Genomic DNA, 27,484 nt, shown 5'->3' with positions numbered 1-27,484 from the left:
TGCAATACCTACCGCAAACAGAGTCCTTCTGTCCGAAATAAGCAGCATCAAAGAGATGGTCTGCAGTCTTTTCAAAAGAAGCCAGCATTAACACACTTTCCTTCATTTTTGCCAGTCCAAATCTGGTAATGCCCAGTACTTCACCCTTGATTGATGGAGAAACCCAAAGAAAGCAGCTCAAGGTCAGTTACGCTTAAAAAGAAAATCAAGTGAACAACAAAAAAAGTAATTTTATACTCTGACAAGTACATAGTACATGTAGTAGATAAAGTACTATCTATTAGATAGCATTTTCATAATATGCTGCTTCACAGCTAAGCATCTTGAAAGTCAGTAGTTCTACTGTAACAAGTTAAAAGATATTATTCATGCGCTATAGAAACATACAGACTCTAAATAAGGTATTTTGTGACAAGACTATCAAAACAAGAACGAAATAAATACAGACACGAGAAAAAAACACAAGTAAGCTAGTTGCTGCGCTACAAACTTCTGTGGTGTCTCAGATAGAGCTATGAAAGCACTATACTGAAACTACTGCCTATTGTCTAACAATAAATCTGACTTCAGCTGCCAGAGAACAACAGAACATATTAAGTCTTCATTTGTAAAATCTCCAGATAAAAACATTTCTGTTTTTAAAACTATCTTGGTGTATTTCTGCCTCTGTTTCTAACAAACATCCCAATTATAACAGACTCAGTGCAGTTTTGTGCTGAAAGAATGCACGGTAGGAGCCCAAAAAGTGTAAAGTGCTGCACTCCGATGCCCTTTTTCCTCATTGTGTGGCAGCTCTGCACAGCCAGCCCCAGGGACTGCTTCTGCCCAGTACAACAAAGCCCTACAGTTTTGAGAGATGTCTGAACTTCTTCATGCATTTCCCCCACATCAAACCCTTGTGCTCTGGCAGGCAATAGTGGAAAATCTAACTTTACTAAGTGGACCCAAATACATCTGAAAAAACATTTTGGATGTGAAGGCAAAAAAAGTGAAATCAATAACAGAGATAATTCTTTTAATAAAAAGTTCTGGAAGCTTCTTGATACTCTTAAACGCAATCTGATTCTATTTGTAAGGTCTCTATTCTTTGACTCCTATGCACAGTTTATAGCTGCTTCGAACCACACCCCGTGTAGTTTTCTGCAAAGCAAGCCTTAAATTGCATGCAGAATTACCCAGCTGATTTTCATTCTGTTATTTTCAAGCTTGATTTCCAGTATGAGATTATGATTCTCTATCCATTACATCAACATGTCTTCAATCAAAATAGAACTTTCACCCATTCCCCATGATTCATCAGCCATTTTTGTTTGATACACCATCAATCAACAATATTTAGTCGGTACAAGTTACAACTCTTTGAACTTTTAACTGATTCCTATCTCCCTATCTGACTCAAGATTATCAGTGATGGTAAAATTAATTTGTTTAAGCAGACTAATGTTAGACTGAAAAAATGAAAATGCACAGTACGAACCTTGTAAGTCATAAGATCAGACAGCAACATAACATGCCTCCTGTCAATGCTCATACCATGGTTCACCATTGTATACTGAATCTCATTGATAATGGTGGTTCGAGCAGCTTCAATTCCAAGTGTTTTCTCTACCTATAAGAAAGATTATGTAGAATTAATGAATGACCCTTGACAATACATGTGCCTGAATACCACCCAATGTCAGATAACACTGACATTAATAGCATCTTGTACACCTTTGCTTTAAAAATATTTATAAAAAACTCTGAACTGTGATGCCACTCAAATTATTCTCCTGTGTTAATGCATCCTGATAACTATTAGTGAAATTAGTCTTCGTTATAAATACATTGGAGCATCTAAACACAAAAAAGCACTTGTAATAGGGATGCTACTGGAAAAACAAAGCCAAAAAACAACTATACCAACTGCACATTACCTCGTAAGTGTTGTTAGAGGATGTTTTTGTTCCTTTCACTCCATGAGTAGCCATAACAGCTCGCAGGTTATCACCTTCAACTAGAAGTTTGTACTTTTCCTTACCACTTTGTTCATCAATATGGATGACAGCACGGGAAACCTCTGGTATACCCTGCACTACAACCTGCACAAAACAAAAATGCTACTTCAACAAAAAAGTTACTTCAATATCTACAGCAACGCAATATAAAACAGAAACCCTAATCAGAACTTGAACATTTTGAAACTTCACTCTTTGGAACGGATACCAAATTTAAAAATATATGAAATCAGATTTTGGGCTCTTATCTACATTACTGAAATATGACATTCATACGGTACCAGTAACCTTACACACTACCTGTATTTTCTATTTTATGCCATCACAAATCCTCACACATACAGACCCCGTCTCTCTGAATGGTAGATCTACACAACCAAAAGAACATTCTGCCAATAGTAAGTAAATTACCAGTATTATTAAAAGTCAAAGTGGCCAGCCTCTTCATAAAACTGCAAAAACACCAGCTGTAATGAAAATACCAAGGCTACAATTTTACTTATAAAGATTACTAACAGAATCTTAGTTTTAGTGGTAAAGCAGTAGCATCAAAATCAAAAGTTCTGAACTCAGATTATCTTCAATACTGTCAATATCAAAACCAACTATTTCAGCTTCCCACCAAAATATTCAGCAATAATAATTTGAATATATCCCACAAGAACACAAAACAAAGCCTTGGTTTTAACCTTTGGTAGTTCTTCTTTCAGGGACTGCAATACATAATACATTGAACTCTTGCTATTTTCACGAGGCGTCACACATACGACTGCTTCTCCATGGACAGCAACATCTCCAGGCTTCACTCTGAGTTTAGATATGCAAATTGAGTAGCGCACAGTCTCTGCATTCACCTGTGACAAGAATCAGTCAGCAAACATCTGAATATCTCAACGTATATAAATCTGCTCAAAGACATGCAGTAGACAATATTTCTGCCCTCCCAACAGAAAAGTCAAGAAATGGAATGCAAAAAAGCAAAACAAAAAAGCCCATAAAATTACTCTTAAGTTAGATGATACACCAACCTATGCTGAAAGTACATACAGGCCTGTATGTTCCCAATAGATAGAAAAAAATTAATATTCTTGCACTGAGAACGACACCAAGAAATTAATTTACATTCTCATTTCCAAATACATAGAAAATTATCCACTTCATTAGTAAAAAAAAAAAGGTAAAAGATATAGATGTAATACAGCCACAGAACATCCTTTGATCACTTTCTATTTCCCCTTTCATAGACTTTTCATTTTTTTATTTCATTTTAATTTCTGTGTAAGGATTAGGACACCCTCTGGAGCCTTCCAAAACCATGTTCTGATTAAGAGCTGAAAAACCCACCTCTAATCTCAGTAGTCTAATGCGCTCCAAAGACAGCTTCACAAGGATGAAACAATCATCTGGAAGAAACACTTCTTCAATATATTCTGATATCTTGAAGATAAAATAGTTAGCATATAAGGATGGTTAAAATGCTTTATTGTAATTGACTGATATTTATATTTAAGACATTACCAATAACACTGTTTTTCCCACCTCTCCTAACAAAGTCTTCTCAATTCTTCCTTTAACCAGGCGGGCAAAATCAGGATCATCATCTTTGTCCAACTGTGCTGTTATAATAGGTGTGCTACAAAGAATAAAAACACAAGAAAACAGAGGTGGAAAATTACTAAACTAGATTAGAGATGGCAACACGAATTACAGCTCACTTCATGAAGTCTAAGAGTGGCATTTAAGAACACTGAAAGACTTTGAGTCTACCCAGACACATTTAAGGAATATTCATGTATTTCAGGTTGGTAAAAATTAAGCAAATACGCAAGAGATTGTAACAACATAACAGTTACTATTTTGATGGCCTACATTACACTGGTATTACTTAAAGAATAACTTCAAAGATATGCGGGTAGCTTTAACTATCACTAGAAAGCTTCACAATATGACAGATACCAACAGAGTACTAAACTTGAGTAAAAAAATTGTCTCATTTAATTTTCAAAACAAAAAGCAAAACCACCACAAAACTGTTCTATTTTCTGGCTTAAAATCACTTATTTGCAAAGACATTAGATTCTTCTTATTTGGGTATTGTTTGGATTCAGTATTGCCTAGTATGTTACTGACAATAGGAAAATACTATCACTATGTTTTTCCATCAGATTTCACTTAAGGAATTAAAAATAAACAAGTAAATGTTGGCACCTAATTGCTTTTGAAGCATTAATAATTTCCTTGATTCTTGGCACACCCAAAGTAATGTTCATTGAAGCTACCCCAGCAAAATGGAAAGTCTTCAGAGTCATCTGTGTGCCAGGCTCACCAATGCTCTGTGCACAAAGAGCTCCTACTGCAGAACCAGGCTCCATCTGTGCCCTGACAAAGAAAGAAAGAGTCTCATAAAACACAAGAAACATGGAACTCAAGGTTATCCTACACAAGCAAAGATAGAGACTATTCTGGTAGATTTAACAGGATTTTATTACTTGCGAGGTTCTTTTTTGGGGGGGTTGCTTGCTTTGCTTTTAAATAAAAAAGCAATAGGAGAGATTAAAAGGTAACTAATGCACAAAGGCAATGATCTAATTCAAGGCAAGAGGATGCCTTACCATATAGACATGCCACAGCCTCACAATAACATCTGGAATAGAAAATAAAATGCTTGTCTTCTCATCCCCAAAACTATCAGACAGCAATTCTAGATTCCCCATTCAGAGAACTCCCCTACCAATATTTTCAAAATTCCCCTTTATATTTTTAAGCAGGAGAGATCTTTATTAAGTCTTCAATAAGTTACTAGGAAGACTACTTCTAGTTAGAGCAAAATCCAGACATTAATGCCTCCTTACTTTCACCTTAAGACTAAAACTTAAACTGATGACTTCCCCCTCAACTTCCACATTTAATGGGAGCATCCCATATTTGTTCCCTTCTAAAATGTATGTACTTGAACTACTGGTTGTCCCTACAAGACAGAAAATGAAGCTGACTACAGTACACCACGCAATCTCAAAATGGTTTACATTCCTCCTATGATTTTCTTCAGACCCTGCAATTAATATTCTTAAGCTCACAAAGTATGTGATGTTACTAGCTCTTCATGTTTAACAACACAAGACAAATATCTTCAGATTATGTGAGTAATCCAATTAGAACAAAATCAAACAAAATAGATGCCACCAACAACTGTATACCAGTGAGCAAATCTCAGGAGACTGGAGACCTTTAAGTAAATAACTCATGGATATTGCAGATGGATATTGCAGATGTTCGCATCTCTTACTACTACTTTACTATGATAAAGAATAAAAAAGCTTCTAAACAGTCCATAACAGATTTGAGAACACATTAGTACAAAATGTGACATAGCTCTCCATGGACAGCTTAGATCAAGAGAAACCATTAACACCGTTATGGAGTGAAACAGACATTCATCTATTCTCACAGAGCCTTTGGAGGCAACAGTCTCTTGCAATCAGAGGAGGAAGAGAACATCTATACCAGTGGATGTAAAAATGCTGGGTATTACATGATATCTTCTCCCACTCTGAACACACTGCTTTTGGCTTTTATGAGAATCTGCTATCAAAACAGGATCTGTGGACATAACTTGTAATTAGCTATAAAAGAAAACCGTGCCTCTGCAGATATCCCAGAATCAAAGTGATTGGAAGGGACCTCTGGAAATCCATAAAGTCCAACCTCTCCCGTTGAAGCTCAGTAGTTTGCACAGGAAAGTATCCTGGCAGTTTTGATTATCACCAGAGAGGGAGACCCCACCACCTCTCTGGGCAGGCTGTTCCAGTGCTCTATCATCCTCAAAGTAAGTTTCTTCTCATGTGCAGAAGAACCTTGCGTTCCTGTCTGTGCTCAGTGCTCCTTGCCCTGTCGCTTGGCACCACTGAAGAAGCACCCACCCCAGCCAGTTGACACTCATCCTTTAGATATTTAGAAGTGTTGACAAGATCCCCTCTCAGTCCTCTCTTCTCTAGGCTGAACAATCCCCGGTCTCTCAGCCTTTCATCGTGAGGGAGATGCTTCATGCCCCCTATTATTTTTGTAGCTTCTCCGCTACAGCGATATGACTCCTATTATCTCAAAAGAAATATGCCTGAATACAAGCAGCTAGATTTTATGGTCAAATCTCCTGATGTAAGAAGAAACATAATATAAAATACAAACTATCTTCCTGCAGTGTTAAAGTGAAATAAACAAGTAATGGAGAGTCATCTAACAAAATAATCTGATTAAGAATCAACAGCAGAAAGATGAAAACTGTATCAGTCAAATCTCAAGAACTGTTTCACAAGACTCAACTCTGCTTTCTTTTTATTCACACCCTACTTTGGTCTTCCAATTTTTGTTGAGGTCATTGAGGTCAACTACTTATTTGTGTTGCAGTTACAACAGAATCCATGGAGTAAGATAGCAAGATGTTGTTTTTAGCATTTGAGTTACTCCTAGATGGTAAAGAAAGCAAAAATACTAAGCTGGTTATATAAATAGAGATAAAATAAGCCAAACATTTACCTCATGTATTTGTCCCTACAGGTCTCGAGAAACTTCTCTAGTTGCGTTGGAGTAATCCTATCCAACTGATATAAAACCCGTGGCTATAAAGAGAATAGAGCAGTTGAAAAAAGAAAAAGCTTATGAAGACTTAAATTAACAACATAAATAACCAACTGAAACTATTTACCTCTGTCGTGCCATTGTCATTGATACCATACTTGTCCCTAGTTTTTTTTATCTTCTCAGAAACACCTTTGATGAATTTTTTTATTTCCTGAAATTACATGGAAACAAAAGTAAGGAAAGATTCATTCTTTATACTGAAATCTTCAGCGATTACTTGCTTAGGGATCCAGATGAAATGTTTACAACAATATATTAACTGCACAATACAAAGAGAAACATTAAAACTAAACTAACACTAAAATTCAGCAAATCAAATTCACTTTTGTGAATTAGTAGCAACACAGAGGAGTATGGTCCACACTGAATAAAAGCATCCTTCCTGAGCACACACTGAAAATGAAGAGATTTGACAGTGGTCAGTTCTTTCTTCCTCCTCACTACTCACTGAAACTCTTCTCCAGTCAAAAGTGTCATATAAAAGAAGAATCCCTCCCTCAAAAATTTTATTTTCTCACTCTACTGACAAAATCATCTTCACTCATTTCTCAGTATTCAAAATAAATCAAAATTGAAAGACTGCAATAAGAGAAGTATGTAAAGGATTCCTGATGAAAACTGTTCATAGTTTATCTGGGGTGAAAGAGATTGAATCAGAAAAAGTCAAATACAAAAAAATAACCCCTTAAAACTGATAGAAATATGTCAGTCTACATTGCTTACTTTAAATGATTTTTCTATACTGCTGAGGTGCTTTGCAAACAAGAGCATTTAGTATGGATTAATACATAAACCAGTCACTTTCTTATTAGGTTTACCCAAAGATACTTGTGATAGTCTTGATTGAAATGCCAACTGAAATAGTACTGTTACAAAAACATCCAACACTTCTATGGAACATTCAGGTATTATGCTTAGGATATAGATATGAAACAAGAGATTCATGATAGAACTTTTTCATTAAAGTGGACTCAGGGCAAGTCATTACCATAACAGCTAATGAAAACTAAAACAAATGAAAAAAATTAAAAATCAAGAGGAAATTCTTTCCATCCACTTTAACAATGATAAGTGTAAGCAAGCCTCTACAGAAGAGCAAAAAGTTTTATTTTTAGAGTCTATTTTCAACCCCTTTAGCCCTAACAATCCCGTCCGCCCACCAGAATGATCATGTAATATCACCTCTTCAGTCACTGTTGGACTCCTAACTCCTGCAGCAGCTGGGCACTGAAAATAACTTGCAAAGTTAAGTAAATATTTGAGTAACTGCCGTTTTTTTATTATTCCATTCATAGATCACTATCAAAATACTTCTTTTACAACCTAACAGAATCCTCAGATTCTCACAATAGAATATTGTTACTGACATTCCAAGTACTTGCAAACAGTTCATTATGTCCTGTGACTATTAGATCTAAGATCAAATGAAGGAACTGACAACAGAAGTGTGCTGCTGAAATGGATGCTTTATGTTGTTTCTCATTTGGATGAAACAGGTTACATTCATACATTTCTGCCCCTTTTGCCCTGCAGTAAGTAATCATAACTCACAAATGAAATACTGTGCTATTCTGAATAGTTTTGATCATTAGATCTTTGAATAAAATTGACAAGTTTTATTATTTTTTAAGCTTAAAGTAATAAAGCAGCACTAGAAAGATTAATCTTCTCATTGGATGACTAAAAAGAGTACTGCGGGACTTAGAGAAGCTGGTAACTCTATCAGTAGAAAAAAAATACAAGAGATGCTTTAAAAGTAATTCCACCTTGAAATACACTTCATTTGTGGAAGGGTGGAAAGGGAAAATGACAAAATATGATATTAACTTCTCCTTCTAGAACACCACAGGATAAGCTCTTATCTTTTTATTTACTCTCTGAAAACTGAGGGACTGGAACAATAATAGCAACAACCACAAGAATTCAAGAGAGGCTATCATACTGACTGAAGAATTAGTCATGTGGTCATATGGAGAAAGTCTGCAACAGGAAAATACACAACACCAAAGCAGTACAGGGCAGCAAATGGCATTGTGGACAATTTTATTGTCAACTTTTATTCTTTTACAGTCCCTAAGTAGTAAAATATATATATTCAAGTTCTAGCATTATAAACCATTATGTTCTATATACAATTCTGCATTATAAATAACTTATTTCAGTACCTTTTACTTCCATGTACTAGGAACAAAGAAAGAATGGTAAGAATTAAGATAAAACTCTTCATTATCAAAACATTTTATTCATGTGGAAGTAATAGAGAAAAGTGACCTATGACCCTCAGCTTTCCATGATCTCTTAATAGTTTATTTCATCTATGGGTTAGTTCAGGCTACAGATAAAAAGAAGAGGTAGATGATCCCTTTCAAGTCTGTCCCTGTTTATGGAATTATCATTCGGAACATGATGCTCCATAAACTGACATAATACAGCTCCCAAGTCATCTTTTTCACACAGTCCAAACTATCAAGTCTTTTAGTCACGACACATTTAATAAAAAGGCACTAAATTGACTCAGTAAGTTTCTGTAATAGCCAACACTTAATTAAAATAGCAGTCTACAAAGCCTGGTCACTCAGCTATTTAAATCATTTTTCTCAACACTAACTTAATAGGAGTATTTATGTATGTTAAGCACAGCTGATATAGGAATTCTCAGTTAGGAAGCCCACTGAAATACAAAGTGATTCAGCAGGAAGCCATTCAAATCCAGTCAATCCAGAGGTAAGCTCTACATGTTCCACTATCTAGGTCTTCTCTGTATTTGTACCACACCTCCCAGTGTTTATCTTTTGTCATCTCCAGAGAATAGGAAAATAATTTTCTTGACCAAAAAAAAAGAAAATCAAGGTTTCCTCATTTCCATATGAAGAAAGTTTTCCTACTGCTATATTTATTATAATCATCTTACATCTGTTATCAAATGTTAAGGCATACTGAAAGTTGATCCAGCCAACAATGCACTTTCTCCATTAGCTGATCTCCCTCTAGTGAGAAAACAGTGCAAGCTGAATGAGCACAGCCTGCTTGAAACAGGTCATTTACATATCCTGCCTTCTCTACTAGAGTGGTTAAGCCCATTATGATAACCTCCTCGTAAAACAGAAGAGAAAGGAGAGGAAGAGAAGAAATAAGAAACTCCATGTTAACATTAATGCAAGTTGAAAGAATGAATTCTAGAAAGGAAAGTTAGGTAGCAAAAGAAAGCTTTCTCAAATCCTCAGATTACTAAGGAACTTACTGCAGTGATGAATTCATGTCACTGTTTTCAAAATTAAAAAAAGGACTTGGTTAAATTACTTCGATGGATACCTAGATTAGAATTTAACGAGCAGTACTGTATATATGCTAATCAGTTATTTTAGCACTATATACACATCTGTAGCTAAAAGCACTAACATTAATGCTCACACAGTGCACACACATGCTACAATTACCTCATTATATTTTTCATAACCTGTTTCAGTTAATGTCTTCAAGGTTGAACAGAAAAAAGGAAAAGAAATAAGAAAAAGTAACAGTATTTGAAACTTAAAAATCAAAAGTGAAGCTCATTATCATTAATGCTATGTAAATGTAACACTTCAAAAGGATAAATATAGTTAACCTTTACTGATATGATTAAAAATGAATAACACCTCAAAACCAGCTTTGTCTATGAACGCTGGCATATTTCATTTTTTTCCCCTTATATTGGTGCAGTTGAGATTCACAGTGTATTTCAACTATAGATACAAAATGATTTTTCTGCTCTGCTCCAACAATGCACATCAGATTACTCACCGGTTTTGCTACCTTAGAGCTCTAAAGTACTCTGATCTATTAAAAACAAACCCTTCAAAACTAGGTTACTAAATACATGTCGCTGACACTGCCAAAAATCATAAGATTAATCAAGATTTTACATATCCATGGTCAGCTTATTTCTGCGGTTTTTAATCTGTCTCCTAAAGTAGTCTCAAGTAGGATACTCTCCCAAATACTCCAATACTCAATGTTTTTTTTTTTTTTAACAATTCCAAGCACAAGCAGTCATGTGAACATTTCCTCACACTTGAAAGATATGCTAATATTTCTCAAAAGATAAAGCCATATTGAGTGAAGTGTTTCATATGGCTGAAGTTTTTTAGCTGGGTTAGTTCTTAAGGAAAGCAACAAAAAAAGTTTAATAATATAGTTTACTGGAGGAAAACAAGCAAATGCCTAAAAGCAGCTCTTCAGAAGGTCAATAATATCAGAACACACACGAAACAGATTAAATAATAGTTTCTAATGAAATCAGTGAGGATTATTTAATTTCTGACACTCCAGAGAAAGCACATAACTGTACCGTTGTGCTATAAGCAGAAATTCCAGCTACATAACTCTAACGAAAGCAATAACTTATACCCAAAAATCACTAACTTACATCACTGTGGTGTGAACATGCACCATAGGAAGAACAACTTGTCCTACTTCCCCACCTCTAAAATGTACAGAAATATATTACTGAGCTAACTACTATCCCTGTTACTAATGCAACAAATTCAACCATTGCTTCTACAGATCAATAAAAACATTTTATTTAATTTCCTTGAATTATAAGGTAAGGTTACTAACAGTATAATAAGAAAGTGACATAATGGTATTACCTGCAGAAAGCTGTCTCGGCAGCAAAGAAATTCATTCTTCTTCATGATCGATTCAGACGTTAACACTAATTCATTTTTACTAAGGGCTGGTTCACTTCGGCATGGATATACAGCCTTAAGAGGAAAAAAATTATAAACATGAAAATAAAATTTCAATATAGAGACAAAGAATAGAGATATATGCAAATGATTAATAGTGTACTTAAGTATTTTTTTTAAACTCAATAATGTTTGATGATTGTGAAAAGACAGTCCATATACATTTGTGTTCAAATAAATCTGAAGCTGTACACATCCAGATTTCTAATTCTGTCAACTTATTCTGTCAACGCTCAGATTACAGAAACCTGGACAGTCATTTCAGCAAAAGGTTTTATGCATGTTGGGAAAAAGAAAGCAAAACCAAAAACAAACAATATTGTTTTCAAAAATCACAATATTTCAAGAGTTATTTAGCAAAATGCTAGGATGATCTAAGCAAAACTTTAGCACAAAAACGTCTTGAATTAAATAAAAACTGCTTTGTGTAATTTAAATCCAACATAACATCTGACTGAATCAGTAGTAACTTTGCTACCATGTAGTGTTACATACGCCTGTGTATGCAAGTTTTCACTGCTCATACACTTAAGTTCCAGTTGTGAAATACCTAATGTGAAAGGTATCTGTAAGTCAGGACTGTAATCAGGACTGCCAAAAAAGTGATTTAAATTCTTTAATTGAAACAACGCTCTGCAAAATTTCTCTCCTTCCCACATGCATCATAGTCTTTTCACTTGGAACAAAATGTCACTAATCCTTACTCTGATATTGTCTAGAACTCGCTTAAATTCCAGTGGTTCATCCTTCCCTTCCATTGCTGCAGGATCCAAGCCATCTCCTCCATAAATAAACTGAATAATGTCACCAGTAGAACTTCTGACTGTCAAATCATACTGTGAACAGAGATCTTCAAGGGATTTTACCAGCCGCCTCTGAGAGAAAAAAAAAGATGCAGGGAAGATAAAATGTGATTGTTTTATTGGTTGGGACCATAAAAATTATAGAAAATGTACTCAGGAAGTACATTTGACAGAGCAGGCACAAAAGACTATTTTAAGTCACACGTTCCCTAGACCTTCCCTATAATGTGAGAGACGTTATATTTCAGGCCACAATACAATTTTGTTATTGTTTTCTAAACAACAGAATTCCTGAATGCCAGATTGCAATAAAGACTACTTGTGGTTATTCATGACAAAAAAAAAATCTCAAGTCTTGTATTCTTTTGTATTTTTGTACTCAGGTTTGTTTCTCAAGTGATATTAATTTTGCATACAGCAACAAAACCAGACAACAATTGCTTTCACTGATGAAAAACAATTAGCTCATCCATCCAAAGCCAGTAGTTGCCATTCTTCCATCAGTGTTAGCTAGCTATTGTCTCTCACATAGATTCATTTTCTGGCAAATCCAAGTCTCTACAGGCTGCCACCTAAAGAGCACAGATACTAAAAGAAAGGGTTAGACATATTGATATCATCCAGACATCTTGTAGATGCTTTTTCTGTTTCTCATCATCAAAATATCAAACCTGAAAAGGCATTCAGCTCAAATTTATGTTATATCCGCACAAAAATTAAAGCACCTTGAAAGCAGTCCTCAATGCTAGAATGAGGGCTTTTTATCACCTACATTCAAAAGAAAACAGCTTAACACAAGCATATTACTGCACTATTGCTTGACGTCTCTCACAAGCCTCACACCTACCAGAGAGCAGATCAAAATCTACTTCCCAATATAAACTATTCTTACATTAAAAACATACAATAATAAAAACTACACGAAACACATGCACTGCCCCGTCCCATCAAGCATAAAGTTAATAGTCTCATTTGGAAAAACTGATGAAGCTCCTAATCCAATGACAGTTACCTGCATATATCCAGTTTCAGCTGTTTTTACAGCAGTGTCAACCAGGCCTTCTCGACCAGCCATAGTGTGAAAAAAAAATTCAGTGGGAGTCAATCCAGAATAGAAGCTGTTAGCAACAAAGCCTTTTGCTGCTGGAAGCTACCGGAAAGAGTGGAAAGAAGTTGAAATACAATTAACATTCTTCACATATATAACGAAAAATAAAGATAGGTGATATACAAGCATTGAACAATTTGTCTCAGTTGTGTTTAGCTCTGAAACGTAATGTATTTTAAATCTGACACAGGTTTCAGTATCCTCACCTAGTTTTTCCAAACTACCAAACCAGATTTTAACTCACTTTTAAGTCCAGCCATGCCTCTAGCCACTCTTGCAAACATTACACCAACTTCTAACAAGTCAACTTCACTTAATAAGATAATTGAAAGGATTATACAAACATTCATGCTAAAGACCAAGGAATCCAGAAAAAATATGGAAATATGTACATAACTAATTCTTGTGAATGCTTTCCTATGATGACTGAGAATAGTTCTTGACAATGAACTTTATGCAGGCATTATGAAGTCAAAAAAACACCAGGCTGTCTCCGTGACGACACAGAATCATGTATAAGTTACAAAAAGGTTCAAGTTTGAAGACTACCATATGCCACTACATAATAGAAAATGCTTTCTAAATCAATAAAAAAAAAGCCAGAGTTGAAACTTGAATTTTTCATCCTTACCTAACCGAAGAAGATTATTCCTTCTTTAATTTACTCAGAATATCTAAGATCTTACATTGCAGAATTCATAAATTGAAATTTGGACTTTAGTAACAGATCTAAGTGTCATGGTTATTATCTCACACTTGAGTTAAATCTGTTAACAAGATTGATGACTGGTGTAAAGAAATTTCTCTGCTGATCATTAAACTTCAGACGAGCAGTTAAGGAAAAACAAACCAATAAACCACAATTCTCATTGATTTGCATTAACAAGTGCATGACTCCTCATTGCTCTATGTATAAAGCATCCAATGATATATATCCTAGTACAGAAAGAAAAAAAAACATACCCCAGAACGATTTTTCTGACATTTCACTGACTGATAATACACTCAAAAGGTGTACTGAAAACTCTCAGTACAGTGAGAGACAGCAAGACAAATTAGCAAATAAATTTTAGAAACAAAAACACAAACTTACTTTAAATTACTAAATTAGAATTCTACCATGGGAAACAGCATGGAAAAAGTTCTAGCTGTAAATATTTAGGCTAATGAAGTGTCCCACAACAATTCACAATACTAATTCTAAGCTCCACATTACATTCAAAACATTTTACATTAACTGTATGTGTTCCTGTTTCTTTACTATGCACCTTTCTTAAAGTGTTCTAAGTTGATTTGTTTCACTTTTCTTTACAGTGTTTTAACATACAGAATTACCTTAGAATGCTTCTCAAAGTGAGGCAAAGACCTATTCTCAAATCCATCAGGAACTCTGGACCCACTGATAGCCTGTTGACCTACACATGCAATCATCTGGGATATATTAATGAAGGAGCCTAAAAAGGAAGGAAAAAAATCTTACAAATGAGTAATATTAACACCCTGACAGAGCTGCCTTCATTTATTTGAAGACAGCTAACAATTCTGTATTTTCTCAGAGCCATGGACACTCATTATAGCTCAATACTATCCTGTTGGATATGGATTCTAGTTTATAAAAGCCATGATCGTAGCCTTAGTATCCTGAATCACAGTTTCTCCAATAAGCATATTTCAGCATTTATTTTAAAAGAAGGGTTAAGTGTTTACCATGATTTCTACAACAACATAAACCTCAGAGAATGAAAAAGCTTTTTTTGCAGTGAAAATGGCTTTTTGCTACTTCTAATTCTCAAGGAATCATTTCTGGCTAATTTTTCCATGTGACAGAGATTCTTCAAGTGGGAGGTACAACAAAAGTCTTAAGAACAAGTTCTAGTAGGATGCTTTTTAACTAGTACAAAAAAATTGAAGACAATAAATAGTTCACCAGCTCATTTTCAGTTAATGAGAGCCAACTAGCAATTACGAAGAAAGGAGTTACTTCAAATTTGCAGGATGTGAATTTAGTAACTGCACAACTGCCTGCATAAAATAAGCTATTATGACAGAAGTAATTCTAACAGAGATGGAATTAGCAGACTAATTCTGGAACTCAGCTATCCCTACCTTTAGAACCACAAAGAGCCATAATAAGTGGACTGTTGCTCTTGTCCAGTTCTCTGAGACAGGCACTGCCAGCATGATCTCTGATAACAGAAAGTTCTTTAAGTATTAAGGCCTGAAATCCAAAAACAGATTTGGTATTAGTAAAAAAAAAAAAAAAAAGCCATACACAAACGATATACTACCACTTCCCAGCAGTACTTTCAGCAGTAAGTATTAAAAATAGAATTAAGAGAAATAAGCCTGGAATTTGTTTTGATGAAGTTGCAACTTATAACTCGTGTAACTTTCCAGTCTGCAGCCAAGTAATTCTTTTTTGGGTTAATGCAGCAGTATCTGGGGACATTACAACCTCTTAAGCTAGTTAAACCAAGTACTGAACTAAGCTAAGCTGTACTATGTGAAAGATTACTGTAAAGCAGTAATTTTGGAATGCTCTCACAATGTATAATGTTTATATCTGATTTTTTATAAACTACATATATAAAAAAACAGGGTCTCTGAAAAGAGGAAAAGCATAAAACATGGGAAGACTTCTTTCAGGCAAACTGTAACTAGACAAATGTGGAAGTACTTCACAGGTGGGTTTTCCTGTCTTTGTTTTTTCCTCCTACGCTTCCTCCCCTACACCCCTTTCTCCTACTAACAAAGTAAAAGAAAATACATGGATAGCCAAGAGAACAGATGTATAAAACTATTAAATGTAATTAACATAGTATTCTTCAGCAGATATCATTAAGATCCTGTCCCTAAGCTTTTGGATAATGTTAGCTGATCTTAATTTTTTTTTTTCTTTTAAACAGAAAAAAAGTAAAAAGAAAAAAGTGTAACTGAAGTCCACTTAACAGCTACTCTAATAGGATATAAGAAAAAATACTGCTTGTAGGCAGAATTCTAATTAAAAGAGTTTTGTTTCTTGGACTAGATTAATTGTTGTTACTGTTGTCTATTAGTTCAGTAAATATTGGTAAATGCAATTAATCTTGTTTTCATTCTTATTCTAATGTCACCTCAATACTTCGAGCGGGGTGGGAGGATCCTGGTTATTAAGCATCTAGCTAACATTTTAACATTTAGGTGGCTATATGCATCTAAAGGATTAGATATTCAGACAACAAAAGTCAAGCACAGACAGACCACACTTACTCATACTTTTAAGCATCAGGAGACAACGTTTAGCTTCACAGATTCTGTGAATACATTGATGAAATTTCTTTTCTAAATACGTATTGACTTAATCTAAAATGCTTACCTCTAGTGTCTCTTCTGCAGTACAACCAGGCTGCTGCTGTAGCTTGCCGGTGTTCAGTGCTTCAATGTATTCATCACATTTCTTATAGCCAGCATGCAGCAGCTCATACTTAGCTTTTAACAGGCCTTGCCCTGGGGTAACGTCACCAATTCCAATTGAAAAGCCACGATTAGCTGTCATAAAATAATAAGATTATAATGCTAGCTCAACCTCATACATAAAAAATAGAAATGAAAATCAGGAAATTTTGTCATTTGGAACTTTGTTATTTCCTCCCACCACGTGACAGACATAAGCACTTTGTAAATACACTAACTGTTTCACTACTTGACAGTTTAATGACTGTCTTTTTTCCTGTTTTGTTTTGAACAGGATACATTGTATTTGAAGCAAAAATTTTGCTTGACTGTTCTGGATTTCTGCTTTAAGATATTGTTTTACAAGGAAACTTACAAAGATAGACAGGAGCAAGTCTGGCTAGCCTTGACATGGCATCTGCAGCTTCCACTTGTCCCCAGTCTCTCAGCAAAATGTAGAAGATATTATTCTTTGATCCAGAACCTAGGGTTCCTTTGTCCATACTGCCACTCATTAACTCACTATTCTGAATTGTGACATCTAGAAATAGAAAGCAAAAATAATTGTAATGCACGATTCAAACTCTTTAAAGAAAAGAGCAGTTCTTCAAATAAAAATTCTGTTCAAGAAAAGAATAAGTATGTATAATATATATATATAAGTATATGAATGAGTATTTAAGAAGGAACAGTCTACAAACTGATCTTGCCTACAAAACTGAACACTTACGTATTTTCCTTCCACCTCAGAATGCAAGTGTATGTATTTTATTCACAATGTTTCTCACAAATCTTAATTATTTTTTGTTTAAAAAATAAAATAAAAGCACTAAACACTTAATTCTTTAAAGAAATCAAGCTTTTCATCTTACCCATCTGGAAATAAAGTCCTCAATCATGGACAGTAAACTACAGTCAATTTATTATTAATTACAGCCAAAAAAAATCTCAGAAACCAAGCAACAGTTCTCTTTATTCAAAGATTCTCACACTCAGTTCACCTCTGAAAGACATCCAACAGCAGTCTGAATTTGAACATCTACAATGTTATTGTAAGCTTCCAAAACACAGCTTTAGAAGTGTCACTCACAAGAATCATTGTAACACAGATCTTCCCCTTTGCCACAATACTGTTTGCCCTTGGTTCGCAGATTGGCTTTTACAGGACAGTCATCACTGGGTTTGAGAATGAGGCTGAAAACCTGCTTTCCTGTCCAGAGTGTTACAGGCTTAGGAAAATAAGATGACAGGAATTAGGGTTACAGATTTTATGATACAAGTACTAGAAGCAGCAAGTAAGAGTTTAATTGTAAAACTCTGTTTTTAATTCTTAATCTTTCCATACTAAATAGAAAGCTACATAATGCTATTCCTTTGACTAGAGAAAATAAATATAATTACAAATATAAATATAAATATAAATATAAATATAAATATAAATATAAATGTAAATATAAATATTAATATTAATATAAATATAAATATAAATATATATATAATAATAAATATAAATATAAATATAAATGCTGATTCCTAAGTGTCTGTTCTTTATGTAAGGGTATGTGCATCCATTTACTGAGACATGTTCTATTGCTCCCTCTCATTGTCACATTTCCCTGATTAGAAAAGAAAAAAAAATATGATGCTACATCAATTTCATTTCATAAGCTAGGTATCATTTATAAGTTACTTATTTATGTAATGCCACCTAAAGCTATAAGAAATTAAAGATTTATGTAATTATGTACTTCACTCACTTGTAGTTAAACATAAGCAAATCCATCACTGCTAAGAAAAAAAGCTATGTTTTCTCATTTTGAATAGCAAAAGCAGTCAAAGAAAAACTGCTCCTTGTTAAAAAGATTCATATAAATTCATAAAATGAACGCACTTTATTCCTTACAGTATCTAACACAAAACAAACAGCAGAAAACATAAGAATGGTCTCTTTGCCAAAAACATCATCATCGGTAAAGAACATACAGAGGAAGTGTTTTTAATATTAAATAACAGTGTGACACACCTTCAGAATTGCTGGGGGAGGAAGACGAACTTTAATTTTTTCATCCTTGCCAACCAGAATAGAAGCAATGATTTGACAGGCTTTTGCTCGATCAAAAAAGGTATCTTTTAGTGTAAGAAGATAGGCACCTGAAATGTAGAAGTGATTACATTCAGAGGTTACTGCATATTCAGTATTAATGACCTCATTCTGATACTAAGTAACTATGTACAGCACAAAGTAACAATGGTTTTACACAGCTTTCCAGATGAAATTAATTCTATCATATTCAGATTTCATAGAAACACAGAATCATAGAATCACAGTTGGAAAGGACCAACATGATCATCTTGTCCAACCAACCTCCCATCACCATTGCTACCACAAGCTACTAAACCACATCTCATAGCTCTTCATCCAGATGCCTCTTGAACACTGCCACAGATGGCCACTCCACCACCTCCCTGTGCAGGCCATTCCAGTGCCTGACCACTCTCTGAGAGAAATTTTTCCTTATGTCTCATCTGAACCTCCCCTGGCACAACTTGTGGCCATTTCCTCAGGTCCTGTTTGCTGTCTGGGAGAAGAAGCCAAACCCCTCTTCATCACAATTCTCCCTTTACTACTATCTATTCTTTTTCATACACTATATCATAAGTAGAAAAAAAACTTCAACACTGACTTTGCACACTTTCTCTCATATATTCATTACTTCTCTTGAAGAAATAACGCAAACTGAAGATACTTACTGTAGGTTAAAACTCATTTTAGGCTAATAGATTTAACTCATCTACCATAATCATAATTAATTTACACTACATAACACATGTGAAGATACCAAGCATTCACTTTTGACAATGAAAAGACCAGAAACCATAAAAAGCTACTAAAAATGGCACCAACTGAAGTTGACAGTATCAGAAGGTATCTGAAGAACATTCTATTTCAGACTAAAAAAAATAGCCTTACTCTCATACAGTCACTTTTACTTGTAAAAGCCAAATTTTAAGTTAGTATAGAAAAATTATTACAAAAAGATTCTCAAAGAATTCTTATATTACACAGCTCTAAAATAAGATTAAGTACATACCTGTTAAGAAATCTTGAATAGCAGCAATTAGGGGTTCCCCATTCCTTGGTGTTACCAAGTTTGCTTTAGTCTATATGATATAAAATCAAAAGTTACACACTGCAAAACACTGATATTCCATTTAGGTAGATTTAGGTACTGACACATGTATCCACTTCACTCAAATATTTTTAAAATACATCACTTCCATGCACTGAACATTAAAAACTATGATTTAACATGTATCACAAACAAACTGAAATACTGCTTTTCCTCAAACAAATACAGCAAACAAATTTTGAGTTTAGGGTACGGAGCTCCCACTCATAGTATTTCCTGCTCCAGTAAGTCATCTCTATAATCCCATCTATTCAGTACCTGGCTGCCTTAGATTTACCTGAACTATTCACACGACAACAGAAACCTAGATTATGTTTTGGTTTTTTTGTTTGTTTGTTTTAATAGTTAAGCTTTCTTTTTTTTAAGCTCCCAAGTCACCTCAGAAAGTCAGTACATGCTGCAAACAACAGCTACCTTCGCACAAGAGTAGTCACCCGAGAGGACCAATGTACTGGAAAATCCTCAAATTAGTGCTACTGACTCTACTTTCATGCTACAGATAAGGCACTGCAACTACCATATTCCTCTACTTACCTTTTTTTTTTTTTCTCCATTTTTTCCCCCTCCTAAATAAAAACCTACTCATCTGTCTTCTCCAGTAACTATTAGCTCAGCACAAACACTATTTTGGCAGCAACTGATAATAGTAGTCAAGCAGAAACATGTTGACAACATGTACTTATTCAAAAATCCAGAATTTGCCAGGAATGCTAAATGCACGTGTGTTAGACTATCATCCAGTCTACTGTCAAACTAACAGCCCTGATTTATTCTCAATTCCCTTTTCCTTTTTGCTTCTAAGGAGTTTCACAGCTGCATACTATCCATACTCACTGAACCTGATGATGATTTTGGATCTCACATGTAGGAGAGGTATTACAAGGCATGGCCATCATTAGCAAAGTCCCAGTACATGAGCTACATACATACCCCCATTAAAACAAGTGCTTCTGCTTTTGCTTCTTCTGTCTGAGGAAGGTGAAGATTCATCTCATCACCATCGAAGTCTGCATTGTATGGTGTACAGACACATTCATTAAATCTGAATGTCCTATGGGGTTTTACTCTAGCCTGCAAACAGAGAAAAAAGTGCTTTGCATGCAGCGAAGCATGTTGAGAGATGAAAAACTAAGCTCAAGTGCTTCTTCGTAGGCATTATACATTCTGTTTATTACAGATATGCATCAAAATTTCTGACTGTAGGACTCATCACAGCCATGAAACAACAGAAACTGAACACATTATTGGTTACACAAATACATCTAACTTCTATTATGAAGTATTTACACAGAATGCTTTGTATAGGCTACAAGAACTCTACAATAATGAAATGCTTACTCAAAAACAGATTCTGAAGTCAAATAGAGCTATTAAAAAAAACTGTCTGGCAGCATACTGTCCAATTACACACATCAATTCCCACACAGAAAAGCACAACTGCACAGTTAGAAAAGAAGCTATTTCTGTACATGCAAGAGATAAACAGCTGCAAATGAAGGCCTCTTAACAATCACACGATGTACTTCCATCTTACTGTTAGAGACTGTGCACTCACAATGTGAGCCATAATGCTCAGCTTATGGAGAGAGGGCTGTCGGTTGAACAGGACAATATCACCATCTATAAGATGCCGTTCCACGATATCACCAAATTTCAGCTCCTGTGCCATCTTTTCTCGGTTTCCATATTTCAAAAATCTTATAACACCACACAACAATGCATCATAAAAAAAGACAAACAGAACTTGTAATAAATACTGCGTACACAATGCAAGCTTCTTCATTAAATGTTGGAGTATTTGTACTGCAGTGACTAGATCACAAAATGTAGGGACTGCATCACTAAATATTAGATCAGTTGCTATTTTAAGTAACAAAGTTGTGATATTAGTAAAAACGACGGTTATTACCACAAAAACTAAGAAAGCCTACAAAGACAAACCAATTATTTCAGATGTATCAGGGAGAAGAGGGAATTTCATTCTCATACAATTACTTTTTAGTATCCATAAACTGATAGCCCTTGGGTGAAAACAGACAGCACAAAGTGACCAATATTGTCTCCTTTCACTTATCACCTCTCAGTAAAGCATTCATCTCATTCAAGTTTCTATACTACCTATGGTATCCTGGCCTCAATACCAAATAGAGACTGCCCTAAAGTAATCTAATTGCAGTTCACTATCATTAATATGTGAATTTTAAGTATATATTCACTACATACACACACACACACACTAAACCTGAAGAGGTTATGCATAAGTCCTCTTCATATAATTGTTTTCTTGCTACTGTCCTTTATGAAAGATGCTAGAGAAAAAATGATGCCACTCTCTTTAGATACAAAAGAACAGCAGTAAGAACAAGCTCATGAGCAAAGATGAAAAGTGAATAATTACAGATAAACACGGTACCTTTTCATCTGAGTGTGCCTTTGCTGAATGAAGTTGGCTCCAGGATGAACATCGGGACCATTGCGGACAAGTTTCCTCATAAAATTAATATTTGCTTTGTTCACCTATTGCATAAACATTTCAAACAGGAACAAATGAAACATTTGCAAATTTTCGGCTCAAATGATAATTCCCCTCACAGCCTTCAGCTGTGAAGTAAGGAGAGAAAAATTTAGAGCACAGCAATGGTGAAAATACATGAGAAGTCTGGGAAAGAAATTTAGAAATAAAACAATCACTCATTAAACAGATAAATCAATGAAAATATGAAGCTATATTTAAAGTCCGAAGACATCAAGGTAAACCATTCTATCCTGGTCTGTCACTCCTTACACCATATGCTTCCACAGTACTTGTATACATCCGATAGTACAAGTTTTGTTTACCAGCAGCAGTCAAATCACATGCTGAGCAGATAAGTAACACATTTATTCTGTTTTAAAAGAACAGTGTAAGTAACAACTACACTTATATACGATTAAAAAAACTAACAACAAAACAACCCCCCAAAAAAAACACAAAAAGGCAGAGAAAAGTTTTGGCTCTGCGCTACCTACCTTTTCAGGAAAAGTCAGTATTTTAGCAACATGAATAGGCACTGCTACTTCATCTATTCTTAAGTTAGGATCAGGGGAAATAACCGTTCTGCCAGAGAAATCCACTCGCTTTCCAGACAGATTCCCCCTAAACCGACCTAACAAACAAACAAGAACTCCTTTAGAGAAAGTTAATTTCAAAATGCTGCCTGTTATGATAACACTTTAGAATACCTTTCAAGGTACATATCAGTAGCACAACACAATGCTAACAAAGAGATGCTTTGGAATAGAAAATAGTTTTAACTTAATTAAAACCAACTTCCTAGACAAACCTTGCTTTCCCTTAAGTCTCTGGACAAAGCCTCTGGTCCATTTTTTAGGTGCCATGTTCAGAGGAATTCCAGAAAGCTCACTGTTGATGTAAAGGGCACACTGCAATTGAAGGAAGTCCCAATCTTCCATAATCATCTGTGTTTTGGCTCCTGATATCCTGTGCTAAAAAAAAAGTCATCCATTTCAGAAAATAAACAAAGCAACAAATTAAACTAGTAAAGAGTTTTAATTCTGACAATGAGCACAACTCTTTTTCGGAAAATAACATCAAAAAACTTCACACTCATTAGAATGAAAAAGGCAAGGCAACTTTCTATTGCTAGAGTATAAGTCTTTCCACAAAAACAACAAAGAAATTGTGCATTTGTCAAAAGCTGACAAAAACAATAACTATGAATTCCTTTAAATTGTATATTTTTCCAATCTGCTGAAGATAATATAATTACACAACCAGGAAAACAATCAGTACTTAAATCATTCTTCAATCACAGGAGAGTTTGCTAACTTAGTGTTGTCTTTCTGACAAAAGATCAGTTTTGAAAATCTTGAAAAAAATTAGTCTGGTAGAACAGTTCCTATAAACAAATGGTAAACTGTCAGATATATTCCTATTCAGCTTGATAAATGCACTAACTGAAAACTGATTTCTTAATAACAGATAGAATAGAAAAAGGTTAGGAACTAGAAAGATTTACACAAAAGACAATAAATATGTTTACACTGTAAGCAACCATTCAAAAAAAATGTTACAATAATGAGAAGGGGGCAGAAAAAAACCTACAATCAAACAAAAAATGAATTCACAGGCCAAAACCAAAATGAAAAGTCTTGCCCCATGTCTCCAGTATATTTTTAGCAGGTTGTATAACACAAGCAGCCAGAAAGCAAGCTCTACTTGAAGCAACTTGATGTCTTTCAATAGAATTCCAAACACCAGTGGTACAGCACAGACTGTTTGCAGGACTGGGAGCAGCAGTACATATAAAACTGCTTGCTATAGTCAGTACTAAACATTTTGAAAGTAACAGACTCAGAGAGCTTGAAGGATGACTCACCTTTTTTATTACATCATTGAGGAAAATGATCTCTGTCAGTTTCATTGTCAAGTCATCTTCGTTGGTGCCAGACTTCAAGTCACTCACAACAGAGGGTCTGATACACAGCGGAGGCACTAGAAGCCTTGTGAGAATCAAATCTGAAGGCTTACCTGCTTCTGGGTTCATTAGAAGCAGAGGGATATCTTCTGCTGGGATTCTTTTAAAGAGGTTCAATACTACTAAAGGATTCAAGTTTTCCTACAAAATCCAACAGAGAATGGTAAAAATCGAGCCATCATGTAACAATTTGCAACTCTTCCTTCCTCCCTTCGTCCACTCGATCGTTGAACAATCAGTATTTAAAAAGGACAAATAGAAAACCACTATCAACACACATAAAGCTAAGTTTTAGTTTATTAATTCTGAACCAACCTTTATAGTTTCTTATACTTGCTATTTTTGTTGCCTTTGTTCATCAGCATTATGTCATTTTTAGCAGTATTTCATAGTTACTTCTTAAAGCAATGTAATAAAGGCATTACAACAAACTTAAAATACTTTCCTTACTTAATTAGCAGAAATTGACATGAACTACAGTACTTTCTAGTTTTTCTTTAAAAAAAATAAGACAAGAAACGCCTTTCATTTCTCTTCTAGTACACCTACTTCTGCAGTATGAAAAACTCCAGATGCTCATTACTTTTGCTGTGCATATATCTACCCTGATACCTTCCCAGCTCACCAAGAACAGAAACAACTGTGAACAACAATGCAGAACAAACTGCATCGTTTCATACAATGCAAAGCTGTATGAAACAATAAGAGCTGATTAAGCCTCCTCTCTCATCATTATTACATTCTTCTGAAGAAAACGAATTTCTACATATTACAATCAACTCAGACTACAGTGAATCTACATGTCCTGCCCCCTCTCCCCCTCTTTTTTTTTTTTTTTTTTTAAGCTTCTTGAATTCTCACATATGAAGAACAATCCCCTCACTTACAGGCAGAAAACTACATACCAGAAGACACTAAGAAACAAAGTAATGGTCACAATACAGTAAACATTCTTCATGTGTCTCAGTATTTAAAAATACTGGTCCACAAAAAACTGCTACATTGAAAACCCTTCAAAAGCTTTATTTTTATATTATTATGCACAAAAATGAGCAAAAAGTTGAAGTAATAACAAAGCTCACCTGAGCTCTTCCCAGTAAGGGCTCTACTTCTTTGTTATGTTCTATGGCAGTTTCAAAGGACTGCAGGAAAGTAGATACTATCGGATCTACAACTTTCTTATTGGTTTTGTACTTTTCGTGTATTATTTTCAGCAAACCACACTTCTTCACAGTTCCTGCAAGAAAATGTTGTTGTTGTTTTAAAGAAAAACTTAACAACAACAGAAAAACATAAAGAATTGCTTCAAAATCAAGTCACCGTCCCAGAAAATGGCAAGCATATCTAACACTATGAAGAACAGTTTAACAGGATTATGAAAAATGAAAATCAGAATTACAGTCTACAAATGCTTCCAAGACAAGGTACCAGTCATCAACAACAGCTTGCCACATTTTAAACAAATGGTTAAACAGGACTTTATTTTTTTTTGGCCCCTGTAGCATGATAGAAAACACAGCAAAGACAGTAGAACAGCAAGATCCCAGACTGCAGCAAGGACTGTAGGCACCAAAACAAAGAAAAGATGCTACTCATCTTCAAAAGGCCTCAGATGCATAAAGAATTCCAAAGAAACAAACTTACCACTGCTGCCAATCCTTAAATGAGGTGTGAGAAGGTGTGGATCCTGGCTCCACCCCTTTCGGTCACTTAGCTGCATTGCATGCACCTGAGTTCCCCTGGGTTGGCCCTGCCTTCCCACCAGGTGTTCAATCACTGCTTCAGGCCATGACTTAACATTTTCAATACACACCTTATTCAAGTATTAAGTATTGGTCATTGTAATGAAGAGATGCATAAAAAGTAAGTTACTCGCTCAATGTCTACTTCCGCATACGTGAAATGTCAATAAGACTTTGTTTGGTATAAAGAATGCAACAACCTGTTTCTTACGAGTAGACAAAGAAAATATCCATTAACTGTGGAAAGAACAAGGATAAAAACCATCGCAGTAAAGAATTATGAAAAATTGTTAATGTCAGTGCTCACCATTAAAGGCACCACAGTAAGGACAAGTGTTTTTCTTCCGGCACTTTTCAGACACCTTCTTTTTCAGCCCTCTCTTCTGAAGATATGTAAGGCCTGGCCGCTTCAAATAATCCAAAAACTGTTTTTTTTCTTCTACTGACAGCATGATACGGCAACAGGTTTTGCAGATCATCTTTAATGTGAACACGTAAGCACAGTCGTTTAACACAAACATGCAGAGTTGTAACCTCTACCACAACCTGAGCTCTTCACTAGCAAACAGGATTTTTTAACAAAATACTGTAGGCTTGGATGAAAGATGAATTTATATAACAACAACAACAACAAAAAAACAAGTTCATGGGAAAAAAATACAGAAAAAAAATCCTTGTCTAAGTTTTGCAAGACTTAAAAAAACATACGAAGCAAACAGAGCTGTGATTCACTAGAATGGTCTAAAAGGCAAGTTATGTCGTACACATTTACTTCAAACAACTAGAGAAAGATATCAGATTAATGATTCTACATTTTGATTCTAATCTGTTTGGATCACAAAGAATAATATTGATGCATTTACATTACTAGAATTGATACTTAAACATGCTTATTAAAAAACACAAATTGCATAAAATATTTAACACAATCTTACATTTGTCCTCTGAACCACTGTTTTTCAAGCAGTACCTCTTGTATCACCTCAGTATCTCATTTCTCTTCCATCATTTCCTTTTACCAGCCTAGATATTGATGGCAAATAAAAATTAAGTTTACCTGCAAGATGCCAATCACAGCTTTGAAGTATCCAACATGAAAACACGGCAATTCCAAGTCAATGTACCCATAGTGCCCCAAACAGTCAGCCAGGTTTTTTCCACAGGTTTCACAGGGACGATCTTTTTCACTTGTTCCCTTTGAAAGGAAGGGAACACATACACAGAATAAAGCTTTAGCTGTAATGAGCTAAATATGTAAAAGACAGAACAGTCCTTAGGCTAGGCAACTATCTTGATAGCAGACCAACAGCCCTCACTCTTTTTTTTTTTCCCAGTAACAGAAGCATGTCAGTGGCACTTCATGAA

At 35.0% G+C, this 27,484-nt stretch overlaps 1 protein-coding gene across 2 annotated transcripts in view; it reads right to left on the bottom strand.

Moving 5' to 3' along the window:
* The window catches only part of POLR3A (RNA polymerase III subunit A), a 34,164-nt gene that overhangs the window by 5,199 nt on the left and 1,481 nt on the right, over positions 1–27,484 (bottom strand). The window contains exons 3-31 of one of the 2 annotated variants that reach the window (XM_010714342.4): positions 27,177–27,314; positions 26,427–26,598; positions 25,460–25,614; positions 24,279–24,518; positions 23,223–23,385; positions 22,909–23,045; positions 22,313–22,416; positions 21,455–21,596; positions 20,830–20,970; positions 19,801–19,870; positions 18,732–18,859; positions 17,799–17,937; positions 17,085–17,249; positions 16,632–16,804; positions 15,383–15,494; positions 14,612–14,730; positions 13,181–13,318; positions 12,070–12,240; positions 11,267–11,380; positions 10,073–10,108; positions 6,700–6,786; positions 6,531–6,613; positions 4,206–4,376; positions 3,537–3,630; positions 3,342–3,434; positions 2,687–2,851; positions 1,917–2,081; positions 1,478–1,609; positions 13–145 (exon numbers count right to left, since the gene is read on the bottom strand). In XM_010714342.4, the coding sequence (XP_010712644.1) occupies positions 13–145; positions 1,478–1,609; positions 1,917–2,081; positions 2,687–2,851; positions 3,342–3,434; positions 3,537–3,630; positions 4,206–4,376; positions 6,531–6,613; positions 6,700–6,786; positions 10,073–10,108; positions 11,267–11,380; positions 12,070–12,240; positions 13,181–13,318; positions 14,612–14,730; positions 15,383–15,494; positions 16,632–16,804; positions 17,085–17,249; positions 17,799–17,937; positions 18,732–18,859; positions 19,801–19,870; positions 20,830–20,970; positions 21,455–21,596; positions 22,313–22,416; positions 22,909–23,045; positions 23,223–23,385; positions 24,279–24,518; positions 25,460–25,614; positions 26,427–26,598; positions 27,177–27,314 (3,880 nt within the window). The remainder of the gene's footprint in view (positions 1–12; positions 146–1,477; positions 1,610–1,916; positions 2,082–2,686; positions 2,852–3,341; positions 3,435–3,536; positions 3,631–4,205; positions 4,377–6,530; positions 6,614–6,699; positions 6,787–10,072; positions 10,109–11,266; positions 11,381–12,069; positions 12,241–13,180; positions 13,319–14,611; positions 14,731–15,382; positions 15,495–16,631; positions 16,805–17,084; positions 17,250–17,798; positions 17,938–18,731; positions 18,860–19,800; positions 19,871–20,829; positions 20,971–21,454; positions 21,597–22,312; positions 22,417–22,908; positions 23,046–23,222; positions 23,386–24,278; positions 24,519–25,459; positions 25,615–26,426; positions 26,599–27,176; positions 27,315–27,484) is intronic. The other variant, XM_010714343.4, reaches the window with a different exon arrangement.

Source organism: Meleagris gallopavo, chromosome 8 (assembly GCF_905368555.1).
Source record: "Meleagris gallopavo chromosome 8, MGAL_WU_HG_1.1, whole genome shotgun sequence".
In the NCBI taxonomy this organism is placed as follows: Eukaryota; Metazoa; Chordata; class Aves; order Galliformes; family Phasianidae; genus Meleagris; species Meleagris gallopavo.
Note: the sequence above shows the minus strand (reverse complement) of the source record. Positions and strands in the feature narration are given on the sequence as shown.